Source organism: Phaenicophaeus curvirostris, chromosome 1 (assembly GCF_032191515.1).
Source record: "Phaenicophaeus curvirostris isolate KB17595 chromosome 1, BPBGC_Pcur_1.0, whole genome shotgun sequence".
Taxonomy (NCBI): domain Eukaryota; kingdom Metazoa; phylum Chordata; class Aves; order Cuculiformes; family Cuculidae; genus Phaenicophaeus; species Phaenicophaeus curvirostris.
The window spans coordinates 191,878,771-191,899,128 of record NC_091392.1 but is presented as its reverse complement, the minus strand read 5'-3'; the positions used below and the strand labels follow the sequence as shown (position 1 = coordinate 191,899,128).

At 43.9% G+C, this 20,358-nt stretch overlaps 1 protein-coding gene across 3 annotated transcripts in view; it reads left to right on the top strand.

The window, feature by feature from the left end:
• MYO7A (myosin VIIA) overlaps positions 1-20,358 on the top strand; it is a 102,362-nt gene that overhangs the window by 26,135 nt on the left and 55,869 nt on the right. For all 3 annotated transcript variants that reach the window (XM_069883277.1, XM_069883275.1, XM_069883276.1), the window contains exons 3-4: positions 12,382-12,495; positions 13,466-13,618. In XM_069883277.1, the coding sequence (XP_069739378.1) occupies positions 12,382-12,495; positions 13,466-13,618 (267 nt within the window). The remainder of the gene's footprint in view (positions 1-12,381; positions 12,496-13,465; positions 13,619-20,358) is intronic.

Genomic DNA, 20,358 nt, shown 5'->3' with positions numbered 1-20,358 from the left:
ATGTGCAGCTCCTGGGGCCCAGAGGAAGGAAAGCAATAACAGACCCTTTCAATAGCACAAATTGAAAAAATGACATTTCTTTCTCATGAGAAAGTTAGTCTGGCAGTACACAGAATATCTGCTGAGATGCCATTGCCTGGTCAATTAAAAAAAAAAAAAAATTGGAATTAAAAGCTGACTTGGAAGATAGATTCCAATGAGACCATCAAAATAATAAACCCCATGCCAAACTCAAGCGTTTCCATGAGAAGCTTTGTTTACATATGATGCATTTTAGGTTTTGGTGAAATAGCATTCACTAAGGAAGATTTCCAGTAGGAATTTTGGAGGTCTAAATATAGTTTTAATTGGTTTATAGATATAACCAAAACAGAAGGAGGATTTGGATGCTTACTAGAATACACATAAGGAGACTGTTCTGAAAAAAAAAAAGAGCAGAGAATATTCAATACTGTGAATGAAATAGCTCAAGACATGCTGATAAGCCAGCTGGCACTTTAAATACCTCTACTGGTGCTTTCAGTGGTGGGGAAATGAGATTAATAAGTGTAGATTGGGACCTGGGAATTTGTATGCTGATGCTTTTGCATTTCTATTTTGCCACTCCTGGGTATATTCATGGATATTGTGCTAGTGGTCAGCAGTACTGGCCAGCTCATATAGAGGTTGTGCATTAGACTATTGCTATGTAAGGGAATTGCCTTGTTGCTGTTGACTACGTCTATGTGCATGCGGGTTTTGCAAACATGAAAAGTTGATATGAAGGATCAGTCCTCCTCTCCTTTCCAAATCCCCCTTGCTGCTATCTATACAAGGGAGGTGGTGTTAGCAGAAGAATGCAGCTGCTTTCTTGCATAGGAGAAAGGTCAGTCTTACAAGTTTACAAAGATTTCATCCTCCATTAGGCAATTTTGTTAAAGGAGAAAACTCTGCTAGCTATAAATTATGAAGGCTTCTGTTTCTGAACAAAAGTTATTATAGAATTCTGAACAGAGTTATAGTGTTGGGAACATATTAGTGTTTGGTGGATATGGTTTAGTGTTTGGTGGATATGGTTTAGTGTTTGGTAGGAACGGTTGGACTCGGTGATCCGGTGGGTCTCTTCCAACCTGGTTATTCTGTGATTCTGTGAACTGTATGTGTTCAGACCCAGGTCTGTCTCATCCCAAACACACTGTTGGTGAACACCAAGGGATGAGTAAGACTGTACTGTAATTTCCTCCCAATAGTTTCTTATCCTTCAGCTAATTTCCTGGTCTCCACTTATGAACTTTCAGCTCAGGGGTTTCTCCAGCCTGATGTGATTTATTTGGTTGGTAGTCTTGAATACATCTCCCTTCCAGCACTTGTCTGGGTTCCTTACTTCTCCAAGTATTATATCCATCTCCATTGCCTTTTGATAAACCTAGTCCCTCCTGGCTTTGGTTGGTGTCCCCTTATTTTTGGGCTGGAATAGTATTCTAAAGAAGTATCTCTACAGACTTGTCAACTCAGCCCTAGGGATCCACATGGGCCTCTGGTGAAGGTGGGCTGTTACCCTCAATGGTCCTTTGGTGCACCTTAACCTTGCACACCCATTTTCATGTCCTGCCTGAGGCGATTCCACTTAAATGCTGGAAGTATTACTCCCTCCCCACTCTTTTACCAGAAGCAGATGCCCTCTGTCCTTTCCCTAGAGTCACTCTAGCAGAACCCAGAGGAAAAAGAGGTTGGATTATTTTGTGTTCTGAAGAAGAAAGAACCAAACATTGATGGTTGTTAAGACAGGGAAAAACACTTGTCTGGGACAGAGCCTTGCCAGTGGTTAGTGCACCACAACTTGGAAGTGTTTTGTGCAATCAGTGTGAATGAAATGTGAGCTATTTATGAGCATCTCCTACCACCCAGCAAGATGTTTTATTGCCGGAACCATTGCCGGCAAATTACTCTTAAGGTCACACACTGCATTTTTATGACCTGCAAATCACTTTGTGAAGGCATCTTACTGCCCCTTAACCCCATAAAATTGCTAGATTCGGTGCAAGGCAGACAGGCAGCCTTTTCCTATTAAGCAGATGCTTGAAGTTAAAGAGCATTTGCATCCAGCAAAACAGAGGCATTAACCATGTTTCCGTGATGATACTCGGTCAGCCCATTCCTTACAGAAACACATCTATGTGATAATACTCTTTCAGTCTCAAAATCAAGGCTATATGGCAATTACTGAGTTTCTCAAAACAAATATAAAATTGATGAGTATTCTTCACATGAATTAATTTCCCTTACATGATTTAGGTTTTCATATGAGCATCAGCCAGCTGCCTGTTGCTAGACCAGGATCTCTGCCATGCTAGCACCTTGCAAACCCACAACAATGCTCAAAGTTTCATTCCAGGAGTGACATATAACAAAACCCATTAGTAATGTAAACCTTTTCATCATGAAGTAGATAGAATGTGGGACAAAACCCCTTTGGAGGCCACATCCCACTGTGCAGACTGCGCAGCACATGTAGAATGGACTGTCCATGTAATAAAATACCCATGAGGAAAATAAAAATTTCCAAGGATACAGGAGTTAGTTGCTGTCCCAAAAATGTGGAGACCTTATTTCTTTTCTGATTTTATTCTTCTAGCTACTAGTGTTCAGGATGTCCATATGAAAGTCTAATCCCACTGGCAAGCTTACAAGCTACCATTCCTTGGTAATTTCATGTAAGAATCATAGAATCATAGAATAACCAGGTTGGAAGAGACCCACTGGATCATCGAGTCCAACCGTTCCTATCAAACACCCAACTGTTCCTATCAAACACAAACAGGATCAGCTTGGTTTTTCAAGCTGTCGCTACCACTGTGGCTTTGCTTTTAATGACTGTCGATTATTTGTTGGGACTTGGATTTTGAAACAGGTTTCTGTGTTTGTGTGTTCATAAAGGACTGATGTTCAGGGTCTGGCTTCAGTTGCCCTCTGAAAGACAAATCTCTTCAATATGAGCTCAACCAGCTATTAACCATTAGCTGTAAAACTGTCCCAAGCTCACGGTTTGAAGGCATCCACAGTGCACGTCTGTACATGTCCTGATCCAACAAAGTAACTGTGTTGAGTCTACCAACCTACAACTATGATTCGAATAGTGATGATTATTCCTATCTTTATCATCTTTTGTTAACCAAAACACTCCACTCTTTCTCTGTTTGTAACTTCTAGGTTAGGGTTTGTCTATCTAGACTTTCTGACTACTTCCTTTAGACTGTTGATTAACATGCTTGGCTTCTTGGGTCCCTATCTTCTTCCAGAGCCTTCTGGAGTTTCGCACCTTCTACCACAAGCCAGCTGTGGTGGTGTGAAATTTGGGGTTAAAATGCACACTGTGTCATTCCCCATTCCGCTTGAAGTACTATTAGAGTGAAAGATGAATTAAAACCCATGGAATATCATCAGAAACAAACCTCCTCATGCGCTTGGTAATTCCAGAGAGTTACAGCAGATGGGGCTGGTATTGTGCTGCTGAGAGCCCATGGCACAGCTCTGTGTAGTAGGATTCTTTTTTTATTACCTGTTTCCTGATGACAGAAAAGTCCAGATGCTTCACCTTCTCAAGATTTTTTTTGACGGTATGTTTTCTCCTTTTGCAAGGACTCTACTTCTATCACAGAAACTCCACATTCTTGTGGCTGGCACCTAAGGAACAAAAACCAGTATGAAGATGGTTTTGATCGCAACACAAGTATTTCCAGCATTATTTTAATGTTTTCCATTGTGCTTTTTCCTGTCATTTATTCCTCTCAGGAATTGGATTTTCAAACACACCCCTGGAGCAGTCCTCTTCTCCCTTAAGCAGTTATATCACAAACTCCCTCAAGATGCTATTGATTGAACTGCAACCTAACTTTCCTCCAGATCTCCTCACCCTCCTCAGTAACCAAGACAACTCTCAGTGGATACGCAAAGGCAGTGTGTAAAAAGGGCAGTGACTCTCAGATCTGGTGTGGCAGTGAAGGAAAAGCAGCTTCACTTCCCTTTCATTCAATATTCCTAAAGATGAGACACAATACTTTAAATGACAGGACTTGTCTAGGTGTACCGGTGCTACTTCAGCTAATGCGAACTGTTAGCATAGACACGTTTCTGCTGGGAAAACTGCACTTACACAAGTATGGACAACTCCTAAATGGGAAAAGAATACATTTTTACTAGGATTAAGCACTTCTTTGCACTATATCTACATTTCTGTTTATGCAGGAAAAGCTGTGCAGATTACAATAGTCCCACATCTATTTGGTACACAGGAACTAGTTGCAGGCTAGATCTCAGTGAGGTTTTGAAAAGACATGAAGGAGAGAAGAAGGAGCCTGAAGTAAAGAATGAGGGAGAAAGGATCTTCCCAGAGCATGAAAGGTGAAGCTGCCTACACCATCTGAAACTCAGAGAATTTGACAGATTGTGCATGAAAAATGAAAGAGATTTTTATTACAGATGGTAAAAAAATCCTGGTTTGTTTTCCCAGGAATAAGATCAGGTAAAATACTTCAATTCATGAGGTTGCTTTTTGGCTTCTTTGAACAGCCTTTCTGAGCCAGGATGAAAAACATCCCTTCCAATTTACATTACTGCATATAATTATTTTTTTCCCCCTCTTCATCAGTATCATACATTGGAATTCAAGCTGTGTCCTGTTTCTGAATCATTGTGATCTTGGAAAGGCTGTATGCTTCAGAGGCAGAAAAACGTTGGGTGGAAGTACCTGATTACCTCCATCTGTTGCCTAGTTCTGCAGTCGTCTTCTGCATGTTGGGACTCTTCTTTCATGAATCTAATCAAACAGCTCTCTGCCTTCACGCAGGGAAGTTAATCCATGAACGAGGGAGAGCCTCCAGCAGTGCTGCTCTGCGATGCCATGGCGGTTACCCGCATAAACAGGAGCTCTGCTCCCCCAGCCATGCTGCCAGCTGCATACTCCTGCTGCTTACACGGCTGCTTCACTGGGGCTTTGCTGATTGCCTGATGAGCCAGTTCAGGGGATAAACCAGCAAAATACTTTGCTAAAAGGTGTGAATATGTTGCTGATAGGTTAATTCCCCCAGCCAGTTCTCCGTGGGATCAAATCAAAGAAAGGGATAGGAGCACACAGTTTAACTGTATTGTCCAGCCATAGGGAAGTGCTCAAATTGGTCCCGTCTTTCTAAAGCTTGCCACAAAGAACAAGATGTATCTAAAGGATAATATCCAAAATCTTTGTTTCTGGGTGACTAAAGGTAAGGGCTTTCCACTGTGCTTCCCGTTGCAAACTAGAATGGGACCCAGCCACAGGACTAAAAGGCTCAGTCTTCATTTCCTGTTCCACTTCTGCGTCTTAACAGATTTTTTCAATCGCATCCCAAGTGGTGGTCATCAGCTTTTGTGTGAGATTTGATACGCAGTGCTCTGGCACGGTGTTTGGGTGGGTGACGCCCGGGGCCAGCCTAATCTTCTTGTAACGTCAGTGGATTGCCGGATTCTCTGCTTTGCCTCTCATAGTAATGCTGTAGGAGTTACGGATTAAATATTCTATCTCCGTGTTTGTCTGCACGCTTAAAACCCGATCCTGAGCCGAGGGATCCCAAACAGTCAACAACAAGCTCCTTGCCAAAAGCCAGGGGTGAGGTCAGGCATCACTGGGAGCTGGACCTTGTTAAACCATGCTGGATTATGCCCCTGCAAACCTCATTAAATCCATCATTTTTGCTCCCAGAGTCTTTGACTATCCCTCAGCACCAAATAGGAAATTGTTGGGACAGGTGCCACGTTTGTGGGTTGGTTTTTTCCTTCCTGTCAGTATCAAAGTTACAGGATGAGCAACCAGTGCATTGATTATTGAATTATTTAACAATTCTTCTTGCATATCTGCCTTTGCTTCAGAAAGCCTTTGTTTGCAGCATGTTACCTTGGCTGACAGCTGGTGCCTGATGTGCTACGAGAAATTGGGAAGAGAATTTTATTTATTTATGAAACAGGAAAATTATTAGGGTTACCAACTACTAGCATATGTATTCTTTGCACTACGGTTTGTGGTTAAGAAGAAATTCAAGCTTGTTCTTCCTTTCCCAGCTTTTTTTTCTTATGCCAGTGGCAACTGCATAACTAAAGATGAGTGCAAAGAATAGAGATGAGCACTCATAATTCTCCCCTGGGTTGCACAGCCATGAATCCCGGAGAAGCTTCATTAAACTGAGCAGGGAGCACCCATGTGATCAAGAGCTGAACTGAATCAGACAGGTGATATCTAGAGGTGATATGTGTTTATAGTAGAACACAGACGTTGTATTGTCCAAAGGATTCCAGCAGCAGTTGGAAGTCTGCACTGCAATAACGTGCTGCAGAGCACCAATACGGTTAGATTTCAGTCTGCTCTCCAAATCATGTTGAAATTTGGAGCTGGGGGAATGCCTGTGTTAGCACTTATGTCTGTGTGCACTAAGGATTTTCTGCTTCAAAGACAGACAGTAAAGAAGTAAAGGACTCAGCTTGGATTTAGCTCTCTGGAGATCTGAGTTTGTGATTGTGCCTATTTCCAAAACAAAAAAAAAGCTGCACAAACAGGTTGTTTTCTGTCAATTTTTGGAGATAAGCCACGCAGATCACATTTGGCCTACTCAGTGCATTAACAGCCATACTGTCAGGTATCCTCTTTCTTATTTTAGAGAAGTAAGTTTAGAGCTGCAAGGAGTAATCAATAGACCACTACTGACCTGAGTCCACTGCCAGCCTCTGACAACCAGGCATTTTCCACGTCCTTCAACGTTTACCTGAATATCAGTGCTTAGGGTCCCCCATGTTGGGGATAGAATCCATCTTAGCTGGGTTTGGACACCTCTACTGTAGATTTCTATGTGGAAACTGTCCTCTTCACATACCCCTTGAGGTCAGTATCATCTGACCTAGTTTAATTACCTGCTTTATGCAGAGGTGACCGTAGAAGTGCCTCTTTTTTCCCCTTAAACGTAAGCTAGACTAGACTAGAATATTTCAGTTGCAAGAGACCTATAATGATCATCTAGCAAAGATCTGAATGTTTTGCTCAGAGGTGGACACGGGCTCTGGGTTAGTTGAGTCCCACCTCACCTGTATCACTGAACAATTCACCTTTTCAGTGATGGCTGCAATACAGCCAGCTCAAGAACTCTTCCTCAGCCCTGAAAGAGTCTGGTACATTTGCTTTGAGTCTGAAAACCAGGTTTAGACAAAGAAACCCAAGTTTATATTATATTAGGTGGCTCATCACCTTTGAAGGTGGTCCCTGCTGGTAGTATTTCCCTTTTGTCTCCAGCATTGAGGTCCATACCACCACGGTACCACTAAATAGGAGCTCATATCTCAGCAGCAGCATAAGCCTATTGCCTGGGTCACATCAGTCCCTTAGGACAAGTATTTGCCCCTCACTGCGTATATACACCAAGTGTGTCATAGCAGGACCTTGTTCTCAGCTGTGCCTGCTGCAGCTGAAGTGTAGTAAATCATCAGATCAGGGTCCAGCATGGCTCTTCAGGCTCATGCTCCTATCTCTGCAATGAAGAGTCTAATGTTACACTGGGGAGCTGCAATCTAAATTGGATGGCATTGCTGACAGGCTGCCAGCCAGCTAAAGGTTTGGTTTCCTCCATGATGTCCCTCCCCTTATTGTCCTAAGCATGTTTATTTGCTCCCTGCGTTAGGCATAGCACATTCCCTTAGAAAAAGCATGTTGATAGGTGGCTTAATGCTGTTGCTCTGCCTCTTGATGCATACAGAAGGGAGGCTGGTTTCCAGCTGGGCCATCCCTTCGGAGGGATGGGATTTCCTGTTTCCAGGAGTCAGCATGCTCAGGCCATTCAGACAGACAGCACTGCAAATGCTGAGTGGCTCTGGCTGACACACGTGACTGTCTAACAAGTCCCCAGTAAACCTCCTACTATCGGAGGAGCGATGCAAAACATATGCAATGAGAGGAAATATGTGGAATTACAGACCTCCAGCAGCCCCAGTGTCAGGGGTAAAATAAACACACTGCTGTAACGGGACTGCAGAGACTGAATTCAGCCCTCCGGGCTTCCATCTCTACTTTGCTCCAAGGATAATGTGGGCCATTCAGCTCCTCTGCTCCTTAGTTTATTCTTCATTAGCCCACGGAGATACACAGTCTCAGAAATGTGGTACAGGGTTTAGCTGAGCAGTGATTGTAATGTCTGCTCAGTGCAAATTGAGGTAAATAAATTGGCTGCTCTTTCTCAGATCTGCTGCTCCAGTTACAGTGGTGTGGCAGTGGGGAAGGGTGTACTGATGAGCGAAGAACATCTGTAGGACCCAGCTCAAAACCAAAAAGCCCATCCCATGAGTCCCTTTATATGCATTTATTTAGTCCTTCCTGGGGCCCAGCTAGAATGGCCCCTTAAATTCTCTAAATGAGCAGAAAAGCCTTTCCTAGTTTAAAGTGAGAAATCTCCAGTGTATATAGGATAGGACAGGAAAAAGCAAATCAGGTGTGACTGTAAATTGTCTTGTGCTCTTCTGGCTAGGGCAGCAGGCCCGAATAGTCCTTTCTAGAACAGTTGTCTCTATGTGCAAGGAGAGACTGCAAAAGAAGGTGTGTAGATTTAGCGCGACTTCATCATCACCATGGTCCTCATATTCAGCACATTTTCATCCACAGCCTCAGCTGTCCTCTCACGTATAGGCACAGAAGCTGTGCTGCTCTGAACACCTTCTACTCAATTATTTAAAATTCAGTTGCTATGGATCTACTCAAGGCGATCAGTTTAAAGAAAATGCAGATGGTCTCTGGTTTTGAGTTCCCGCTGCACTTTGGTTAATTTGGTATGTAAAGGTATTAGGTTAATTAAATACCATGTGTTGCATGGGGACTGACTGCATTTGTGGATTAATAAGTACTTGAGCGTCTTCTGTGCTGAAAGTCCTCAAGCTGGCAGATGATTATTTCACTAAGAAAGGAAGGTAACGGAGAGAAGTCACAGGCAAATGAAGAAGTTTCCTGTTAATCCTGCAGGCATTTTTGCAGAACAGGTGGTTCAGTACCTTCAGGTCGCTGACCAAGTATCACCCCTTCCTGGAGAGGCTGGAAGAATTTAAGTGAAGAGAAGCAAAGTTGTTCAATTTGTTTTGAAACTCTTGCATAGCTCGTAGTATGAAGTGAGCACGTTAGCTGGCCAGTGGAGGACCATGGCTGGGACATGGAAATTTTTCTGTTAGAAGATCTTTACCAAGAGCCATACTGTGAATTGGGTCAGAGGGTGTCCTGCAAGCAGCAGGTATGATCACACTGGAGGTCTAAAGCAAACCAGCCACAGCTCTCTGGCATTCATGGTGGAATATACGTAGAAAGCAGAGAGAGGGACAAATACTGCTTCAAGATTTCAGAGATGCTGAAGAGGAAGAAAGTCGTTTTTGTGCAGCCATGCCCTGAGGTGGTGGAAGATCAGGAGAGAGACCAGGGCAAATGGACACTACTCCGCAATGTCAACCAGGCCCTGAAGCCCACGACCATTTTAGCGGTAAGATATGGGGTCTCAAGCTCTGAGAATGGCTGGAATCTTTCAAGATACTTTTAATTTGGTCTCACTGTTTGGTGGGATCCTCATACCGCTTGTACCAGCTGCTTTCCCCTTCCTCCTGAGTTTTTAATTCCCCCACAAGCACTGCAGCTCTCCTGTGATGCAAACTTCTTGCTCTTTGCATTTCGAAGCTCCTTTTCATGAATTGTAGTGGTCTGAGTGTACTCATCATGTTGTTTCCTCCTCTTGCACTGCTGTTTGGTTGTCAGTGCCCATAGCTTGTGAAGTCCTGAGGGTCTGCCCCAGAGCCCCAGAATGGACACTACTAGCACCCAGTGGCTGCATTGAGGAGGAAGACTTGGACCATGTTGATACTCTGAAGTGACTGTTGGTGTTCTCACTTCTCCAGTACTCTGTCGTGTGTGTTGGAAAATAAACTGCATCAGTCTGGGCAATAGGCAGGTTATGCAACATATAAGCCAGTCCTCCCAAGCTTGTAAATGCACGAAATGCCCCAATTTGCCCTGAAATCCCCAATATATCTGCTGATTTTTAGGCTGATCCAAAGGTGATTGCATCAGCGGAAGGAGTGTAAGTGACTTCCATGGAGTTTAATTCAAATTGATTAAAGTCAGGGAAGGAAATAGGTCACCACTCTTAATAAATGATGTCATTTTTTAGCCCCCCTAGACCTTTCTGAGTTTACCAGCTTAGCCCATCCCATAAGACTTGCTTTTTTCACCATTATTAAGAACTGCACTTTAATGTGTTTAGAAAGAGCATTTTGAGGGGACAAGCACTCTGCACATTAGGCAGGCAAAGCACAGGAGTTGTCTCAGTGGTAGTACAGTATCAATTTACCTTAGGGAGAGCAGACTGCTTTTTTATCTCAGCTGTGTGGTAACGGAACCTATGAAATAGGCTGCTTTTACATCTGTTCAAAATTAGAGATTTAAAAAAAAACAGCATTACAATTCTTATTTTCTTGATCGAGAGCAATTTTTACACAGCTGCTGAGGTATCAGAAAGGCTTTCTACTGAGCAGGGACTGAGCATCATGGCTCTTCTTTTGCTGACACCTTGATCGAGTTACCCACGCTGTGCATAAATTTACCTAGCTATGCAGCAAGGATAACAGTGTTGAATACTCTGAAAAGCTTTGAAAGTCTTGGATCAAAGGAGCTAAGAAATAAATATTAATATAAGTGGATTTATAATGTATCTGTGCATGATTTGCTGCATTCGTTAGACTTTTTTTTTCCTTTTTAACTGAGTTATGAGATGTGAGGGTAAGGCAGTTAAAGAGAAAAAAAGATCTCAATATTACATTATTATGAGCTGGATAAAGATACTTACAACAGTGCTGTAGCACAACTCTCTGAAGAAAAGAAAACCTAAGCTAACCTCAGCTCCATGTAAGCAGGGTGTCTTAGGTGAAACTAGCAAGCAAGGGTGGAGTCTACTACAAAATAGCTGGGGACACTTCATGTGTAGTGTCCATGTGTGGGTCCCTGAGTATAGTCTTGCATCCCTGTGTCACTGACAGGTTAGTAACTCTCAGAGGTCCTGGTAAGCAATGACTCGGATCATGAATGTTTCACCATGTTTTCTGTTGCTGGATGTCTCCAGTTCCCACTGCCCGGAGTGGAGCTGAAGGTTGTTCATCAGCCCATTGGGTCAATTGAAATCTATAAATACTCTGTCCATAAAAATGGTAGATAGTGGATGCTTAGAAAAAGGTTTATATCAGAGCACATGAAAAGGGATCACTCCTGTCTTTCACTTATCCTTCTCTCAGCAGTTTTTCACAACTTCAAAAGGTAGATACTGCATTTGCATCATGCTTAATAAGTACAAGTAGAGCTGGCCTCCAGATATGTGGCATTAGGTGGGGCTACAAGTTCACAACATTAAACTCAGGTGCATGAAAAAGTACATTTGCATCCTTGATGCGAACACGCCTGACAATAATTTAACTAGGTGGCTCCCAGTTTTAGCATCTCTTCACATTGAAAATAGGGGTGAGAAATAATTCTGCCTTGTTTTGTAGAGTGTGCATCCTGCTTGGGGGGTTAGTTTGGGGTTACTTTAGAGATTGTTTTTGTATTGAGGAAAACAGCTTCTTTAAAAGCCTGTTTATATTCCAGTAATTTAATATCCACAAAGCTGATGAGCAGATAGTCCCTGCCAAGCAGGATCAACAAGAGGTCTATAGGCTCACCAGTGACATGTAGTGAATGGATAGGGGTCAACTGCTCCCTGTGTGTTCCAAAATGAAAACAAAGAGGTCACAAATGGAAGAGGTGACACATTTGAAACACACAAAAGGACACAGTTTTTCACACTCCTCCTCCTTTGAGGTTATGGATGTCAAAGCTTTGCACAACTTCAGGAAGGAACTGGATTTGCTCATCCCCTTTCTACTAATAGCCAAGAAAGGAAAATGTATATTTGATAGTGGTTACCTGCAAGATAAAAATGTGCCACAAGCCTCCATACACAGTTTCTCCAGAGTCAAAACCATCTCCTAGTGTGACTTTCTAGGCTTGTACATTGCATAGAGGGAAACCTCGGTTTTTCTGCCTGTATCACTGGTCTGTAACCTGCTTGCTGGATGGTCTGTGACCAACACACACTCACGGACTCGTGAAACAAAGAGATTGTGCAGTGGGTGTATGCTGTGTGGAGCATACCCCACTGCTATTACCTTGCAGGGGTTTCCTGAGCATCTGTGGAAAAAGGATGATGTGTGGTTTGCAAAGGAAGTCATTTGACTCACAACAATGATACGGGTACAAGACATCAGCAACTTTGATCCTGAGAGATGCTGAATGTCCTGCAGCCCTGAGCGTAACTGTCCTCTCTTTGGTTCCAGGGGGATTATGTGTGGATGGACCTCAAAACTGGACGAGAATTCGATGTCCCCATTGGAGCAGTGGTTAAACTGTGTGACTCTGGACAGATCCAGGTTGTGGATGATGAAGGCAATGTACGTACAAAAGGTTGTAATGACCCTTCTTCTCTGTGTGTCTGGCTAGGCCAGGGGTCATAGGATCATGATGGCTGACTTAGTCATGGGCTTCTCATAAGTCTTGGGAATCAACTGTGCCGGAGTTTTCTGTTTGTAAGGGCAAGGTAACATTGTGTCCAGACTCTTGTGGTGGTACTGGGAGTGAAAGGTTGAGAAGCTTCTGGAGTACAATGATAGCAGAAGCCTCCAAAGTATCTTTAAATAGTGCTTTGAGCAAATCATCCTTGACCCGCTGCTCCTCTGCTGCTGTCCAGCCTTCTTCAACCTCCCACCTCTACTTGTTGCAGTGGTGGCTATTTTAGAGGAACATCACAAGTAGAGCATCACCAGAGGAGTTGCTCTGTCCTTTATAATGTTTCTTCCAGCCTGACATAGTTGTGAATGCTCTCATTCCCTTCAAGGATGGCATGAAGAGATTTGGTTCAGCAGGGTCCGTGTCAAATTTGTAGAAGGTTTTGAAGCCCTTTAGTCTAAATGAGACTGCCAATGAAAGTGTGATTTTTTCACCCCTTGCATCCCTCTCTCCTATTCTGAATCATCTTGTCTGCTCACCAGTATTTGGTGGCAGAGGGTTAACCAGTGATGTGAATATGTAGTTGTGTGAAAGGAACAACAAATCTGCTGTTTGCTAGAAACACCCTTGATGTGCTGCATATCCATGCAGCTCTGGATGACGCTTCTGCCAGGATGGCTCATGTCTCATGTCATTTGCTGCTCCAGTAAACCAAAAGATGTTCTCCTTCTTCTGCTAGGAATCTTTCAAATTAATCACTGGCATGTCCCAGGATGGAAGTTGTAGCCTGTGTGCTAATGCTCTCACATGTATTTTCTTCTATCTAGTCCTTCTGTCTAGGGTGGGCTGTTTTCGTCTCTCATCCCAATGATCACTCATTTGACTTATCTTTCTTTGTCCTCACTCACTTCCCAGGAGCACTGGATTTCACCGCAGAATGCCAGCCACATCAAACCCATGCACCCCACCTCCATACATGGAGTGGAGGACATGATCCGCCTGGGGGACCTGAACGAGGCTGGAATTCTCAGGAACCTGCTGATCCGCTATCGGGAGCACCTCATCTATGTGAGTGTCCTCCCCACCTTCTCCTCCTGCTCTGAACTGTATCCCCTGCTCTCCTTAGCTCTAGGGAACCCACATGGAGGAAAGCCTGATTGAACTGTAGAGGACACATTGCAGAGTTTATGGATACCCTAGTGAAAGACCCCATAAACAATGAGTGGAGTCCATGTCAACTCGCTGTGTAGCCCCTGTAGAAGCTTTGAGGATATGCATTACTTCCTGTACACACAACAACCAGTCAAACCCAGGCCGTGTGCATGCTGTACTAATCCTAAAGCAAAAGCTTCTGGCAACTGCATGCTGTGTTTAGATCTTTTGCCTTCTCCATCTGAACCATTAACTCATTCAACCCAAGTGGGTGAAGACAACAATTGCTGGAAATGCAAGGAATGGAGAAAAGATGAAGACATGCCTCCACGAAAAAAATGAAGTGTGCAACTCCTAGAACAGTTCTAAACTGTCTCCCCCATCTCTTTTTGTAACGTATTAGCTCTGGGTTGCCTGGGATCCTGACAGCTGATCTCTGGGAACAACAGTGTCCTTCCTTAAGTCAGCCCAGTCATGTCATGCCGAGTGGACCCAGTGCAGCCTTGCCAACCTAACCAGATACTCAGAAATGGAGGGTTTTACAGAAAACCAGCCAGAAGTGCATCTCTTTTCTACAATAACATCACAAAGGTCACCTCCCCAGCAGGACAAGGGTCAGCAATCAGTGTGTCAGTGTGTCGTATCTCTGGTGCACATTCTTGGGGATGAAGTGCGGAGTATCTGTGTGTTTGCTTCTAGGTAGTGTACTCAAACAGCCTATTCAAATACGAAAAATCACAGAATGACTAGGTTGGAAAAGACCCACAGGATCATTGAGTCCAACCATTCCTATCAATCACTAAACCATGCCCCTCAGCACCTCATCCGTCCATCCTTTAAATACCTCCAGGGAAGGTGACTCAACCACCTCCCTGGGGAGCCTGTTCCAGTGCCCAATGACCCTTTCTGTGAATGATTTTTTCTGATGTCAAGCCTGAACTTCCCCTGGTGGAGCTTCAGGCCATTCCCTCTTGTCCTGTCCCCTGTCACCTGGGAGAAGAGGCCAGCACCCTCCTCTCTACAATCTCCTTTCAGGTAGTTGTAGAGAACAATAAGGTCTCCACTTAGCCTTCTCTTCTCCAGGCTAAACAACCCAAGTTCCCTCAGCCGCTCCTCGTAAGACTTGTTCTCCAGCCCCTTCACCAGCTTCATCGCTCCTCTCTGGACACAGTCCAGAGCATCTACATCCTTCTTGTGGTGAGGGGCCCAGAACTGAACACAGTATTCGAGGTGCGGTCTCACCAGTGCCGAGTACAGAAGGGAGAATAACCTCCCTGGACCTGCTGGTCACACCGTTTCTGATCCAAGCCAAGATGCCATTGGCCTTCTTGGCCACCTGGGCACCACATCCAAGAAGGAGATATTTAAAAGACGGATGGATGAAGTGCTCAGGGACATGGTTTAGTGATTGATGGGAATGGTTGGACTCAATGATTCTGTGGGTCCTTTCCAACCTAGTGATTCTATGATCCTATGATTCATACCATTGCTCTCAGCCCAGCAGTCCAGCCTGTTCAGATCCCTTTGCAGAGCCTCCTGACCCTCCAGCAGATCGACACTTCCTCCCAGCTTAGTGTCATCCACAAACTTGCTAAGGGTGCACTCAATGCCTTCATCCAGGTCATTGATAAAGACATTGAACAGGGCTGGACCCAGCACTGAGCCCTGGGGAACCCCACTTGTAACTGGCCTCCAGCTGGAGTTAACTTCATTTACCTCCACTCTCTGGGCCCGGCCATCCAACCAGTTTTCCACCCAGGAGAGTGTTCGCCTGTCCAGGCCAGAGGCTGACAGTTTCCAAAGCAGAATGCTGTGAGAAACTGTGTCAAAGGCTTTACTGAAGTCCAGGAAGACCACATCCACAGTCTTTCCCTCATCCAGCAGCCGAGTCACTTTGTCATAGAAGGCGATCAGGTTAGTTTGGCAAAACCTGGCTTTCATGAACCCGCGTTGATGGGACCTGATCACCCGGTTCTCTTGCGTGTGCTTCATGATAGCGCTCAAGATCACCTGTTCCATGACTTTTCCCGGCACAGTGGTCAGACTGACAGGCCTGTAGTTCCCTGGGTCCTCCTTCTGACCCTTGTTGTAGATGGGCACAACATCAGCCAGCCTCCAGTTCAGTGGAAATTCCCCAGTCAGAAAATGGTATTGCTCTCAAGTCCTGTAGTTTTCAGTTACTCAGATGAGTGTCTCTTGTGCCTTTGAAGGTCTTTCCAAAGCCACTTGGGTATCTAATTTTGAAAAGGCTCTAGAGATTACTAGACTTTCAGGCCAGAGCGTATTACAAGACAGTCTGACCTCCCAGACAGCATAAACTAGCAGACTATATCCAAGATTTTGTCTATGAAGACTGCTTGTTCTGTTTGATGTCCACTGCCTTTTGAAAGGATGGTTTTGGATTAGAGTTGGGCAATGATGCAGAACACACTATTATGTCACATAGGGTTTTTCATAGAGTTGCCCCAGCTCTGGAAGATATTCATCTCTTCTTTCAGAGATGGGTTTTAATCCTAGAGGAAGAGGATATGGTGACTGAAAAGGCACCTCTAATTCTCCAAAGCTTGGAGGAGAATTGAAACCTCCAAAATCATCTCTTACCAAGGCACCTCATTTGTTGTGCATAATGCCTGGGTCCCCTGTATTGTCAGTTTAGGGAAAAAGTCATGACCAGAAAATGATTCAGATGATAAACAAACATCGTTACTCCCTGGTGTAACTTTAGGAAGCCTCAGCCATTTCTAATGCTAAACTAGCAGAAGTTAGCTGGGCCAAATTCAGACTTGAGGTGGTGTCTCCACATGTACTAAGCACTCACGGCAGTCACCATAGTGCCAAAAGAGCCAAGACTGTCTTTCAACTGTGCAAAAATAGGTGACTGTCAGGTGAGGTGATTGCTTTAGAGCTGGCTGGAGCTTGACTATCATAGAAGTTAATGTTGGAAGGGAAGTTCACGTCAGAGGTTTACAGTCCAACATCCTCCAGCTCAGAGCATGTCTATCTTCAAAGTCAGATGTAGTATTCATGTGGATAACTGCATTCAAGCAACTTGAATGCCACCCAAGAAGTACAGATAGCCAATAATTTGTAGCTGACAAGGTTACTCAGGGAACATTAGTGCACTGAGGATTGCCCCTTTTGCTCCTGTTTGTGGACACTGCAGTGGTGCCAAGTGGATCCCTGCAGCTCTCATGCTCTCTGAGAAAGTGGGGATCAAGCTGGGTATTTTTAAGTGGTGCCCATGCACCTTTCCCAGGGTCCCTATGTCATCAGGCAAGCACCCATTGCCTCATTAAGGGAACAGAGATCCTCAGATAAGATTTCATGTGTGCAATATCAGAGAGTCCTTGAATAAAAGAAGTTCCTTCAGTACAGCTCTGCCTCTGAGTTCCCTCACCAAGCTATTCACAGGCATCCAGGAGGATTATAAGTACAAATGAGCACTGGGCAGAGAGTTATTTGGCAACATCTTACTAATAAAGGCTAATGCAGCTTCTAACCTGGACATGAGCTTAGGCAGCGATTTAGAATCATAGAATCATAGAATCATAGAATAACCAGGTTGGAAGAGACCCACCGGATCATCGAGTCCAACCATTCCTATCAAACACTAAACCATGCCCCTTAGCACCTCGTCCACCCGAGCCTTAAACACCTCCAGGGAAGTATTTGAGCTGAAGTGACTCAATAGCCATGTAATTTCTCTGTGAATTCTTTGTGTCTGGTGATGACAGAGCCGTGGGTCCTACAGAGCTGCTGCATAAGGGATTGCTACATCCTCTGAAGAGATTTGCATCACAGAGGTTCCATGTTATTGTGCTTTGATTATTCCACACCACTAGTGGCTTTGGAGTACCAGCTCATGATCCTGGACACAACACTGCAATTAGTGTAGTCTCAGAATCAGAACAACACTCTTAAAATAATATAGAGCACATAGCTTGATAGAGGGGCACATAAACCACCTCTGTCTATGCATGTGTTGTTGAAAGCTCACGAACTCAACTTTAAATCTCATCTTTTAAGAATGGTGGCATTAGAAGGAGTAGATTTGTGTCATTTGTGGTAAATATTGATAGCAGTTTTGCAAAGCCAAGGTACTGTATGGATGCCATGTGGGTAAGGTGCACCCGGTCTCCTGAGGCATTTTTTTTTCTGTGGTATAATTCCCTTTGTCTTAAAGATTGCGAATTGATTTTACCTTCACTCTCTGAAAACATTTCTAAACCTTCTGAGTTAAGGGGTGACTTTTCCAATTGGACTTAAGTTCCTCTTGTTTCCACATCTCCTTAGCTTTGTGGAGGGTGTAATTCTGCTCCAATAAAATATAATTTTCCTTTTTCTTCTCTCTCACTATAAGACAAACTGTGGCGGGAGGGTAAGTATTACTGTTGGTGCTGTCATTTGCAGTCGCTGTCATGCTTTCCACTGGATCACATGTTTCTGTTCACTATTGTGGCATTCTCATTTACTTTCTCACCATCGCTGCTACTGCTTCACAGATGCACTGAGAGCATCATCCATTTGCTACAGAGCTTGCCCCCCATGGTGAAGTTGTGACACTTTCCCAGAGCTGGAAAGTGCCCGCCCTGTGAATGCAGTTAAAGTCATAAGTGCTTCTCAGTAATGACCTCAACTTGAAGGACGAAAGATTCTGCAGCAAAATGAGAAAAAGTTCAACAAGGTCTTGTTGCCCATGGTTTGGCAGAAAAACTGCCAAAAAGAGAAACTATGCTGGGCAGCGAGAGCATCTGATGGAGAGTTTGGACTCCTGAGTAATGTTAAATCTCTTTATCTGAAGACAAAAGCAATGCCTGCTGCAGCTCTCTAAGGGTTGCCAAAATACAGTAATGTTTGGTAAAGATTTAACCCCATAAAAATCCAGATGAAGTCAGCCGTGGTGCTCTGGGTAGTGAGGGAAGCAGACTCAGAAAGGATTTGTTTGGGGCTGATTAAAATGTAGGTCATGCAGGCAGAATTTGCACCAAGATTTGGTTTCTGTGATCAGCTATGGCAAAGCTCCTGCTTATCAGTAAATCTTTATTTTCCCAAGTGAGGAGTGCTTTGCCTTCTCCCAGCAACAGAAACCTGGGAGATAATATTTCCTTGGAGGTACCCTTTGGCCCTTCATCAGCAAAGTGGACAAAGTTTTGCATGTTGTCAACTGTGAGAATTGGGCAAATTGTATTTATCAACTAGGAATGACCTACAAAAACAGGGAAGGTACAAGAGTTCATGCTGACTAAGTATTTTGTGGATCACAAGAGAAGGGTCAGTGAAAGCATCCAGAAAGCATTCCTACAACTAATGGTTAACTCTTTTAAAAGTCTGCTTTAAAATGCCTTCTGCATTTGAGGCAGGGTAGACCAGCATGGCTGAAATGCAGGGATTTCAGAGAACTCTGCAAAGAGTCATTCTTTTTGAGTAGAGGCTCAAGGAAGATTAGAGATGTCCCTAAAATTAACTTGAGGATAACCTATGAAGAGAAAATAGTCTTCCAAGTATCTCACCCAGAACTGAGCCTTGTGGTTCATTTGAGATCTTAGTGACATAATCAATTCAGAAATTGTGCTTATTCCTTCTCTGAGCACTAAGCTTACCTGTTCTGTTCCTGTTCAAGGCTGCTCTGAGACTTTTCTGCTCCCCTATGTCAATGCTGCCACCTTCTAACAGCCAGGCTGCATGATTCCATAGCCAATTTCTACCCTTTGGATTTCTGACAACTTTGTTCTTGAGCTTAAAGAGCTTTTTTCCTTCACTGGCACATAAGCCCCTGATACAGAGAAGACTGTCATCTCCTTTTTCAGTTATCTTTGTAAAGTTAAACCTCTCTTGGGACTGAACAGAAAGGTTTTCTTTGGTGTTGACCATGAAGCTAGAAAGTAAGGAGTCCCTAAGGGCTTTCAGCATCCCTACTGTAAGGCACAATTGCCACCTACTGGCTGCCTTTCAGGAAGGCTGAGCTGGTGGGAAGTGTTGCATAGATGGTGGCAAACAAATTATCATCTGATTCCACTCAAGCCCTTTCCATCATGATTGACAGATGGGAGAAACTCGGCTTGGGGCTTTTGCCTACAAGTCTCCTTTTGCAATCATCTCACCAACAGTGTTAGTTATTTTTCTGCCTTCAGAAATGAGGAACACTTCAGGCTTGTTTGTTTTATTCATCAACTAGTTTGCAATATGCCCCAAAAGAGAAGCAGCCAGTAGAGGACGGAGAGATTTTCTTTCAATTCACAAGCAAACTTGCCTCTGCCACTTTGCTGCTTTGTGCCCAGGACCTACTGTAGGGTTTAGGCTATATAGATAAAAAGAAAACTTATGCCTCCTTATGTTGAAATAATGATTTTAATTTTTGTCCTGAAAAGAATGTATTCAGCAATGGGGGCACTTTCACAGTTTGTCCCACCAGCAAAGAAAGGTGACATTAATCTTGGAACTTCAGTTGCCAGAAGTTAACCTAGAGAAGGCAACTTGGCTCCTTTGAAGTCATGGAGTGAAAGTAGCCTTCATCTCATGCCCCTCAGTTAGCCCTAGGTGGAGCCCCATTGACTCACTTGCTCTGGACACTAACTTTTAGACACCTGAAGTAGGGGTAGGAAATCCTTATTCTCTACCTTGAGCTTGGGATGTGGCCCAACCTCCTAACCTCAGAG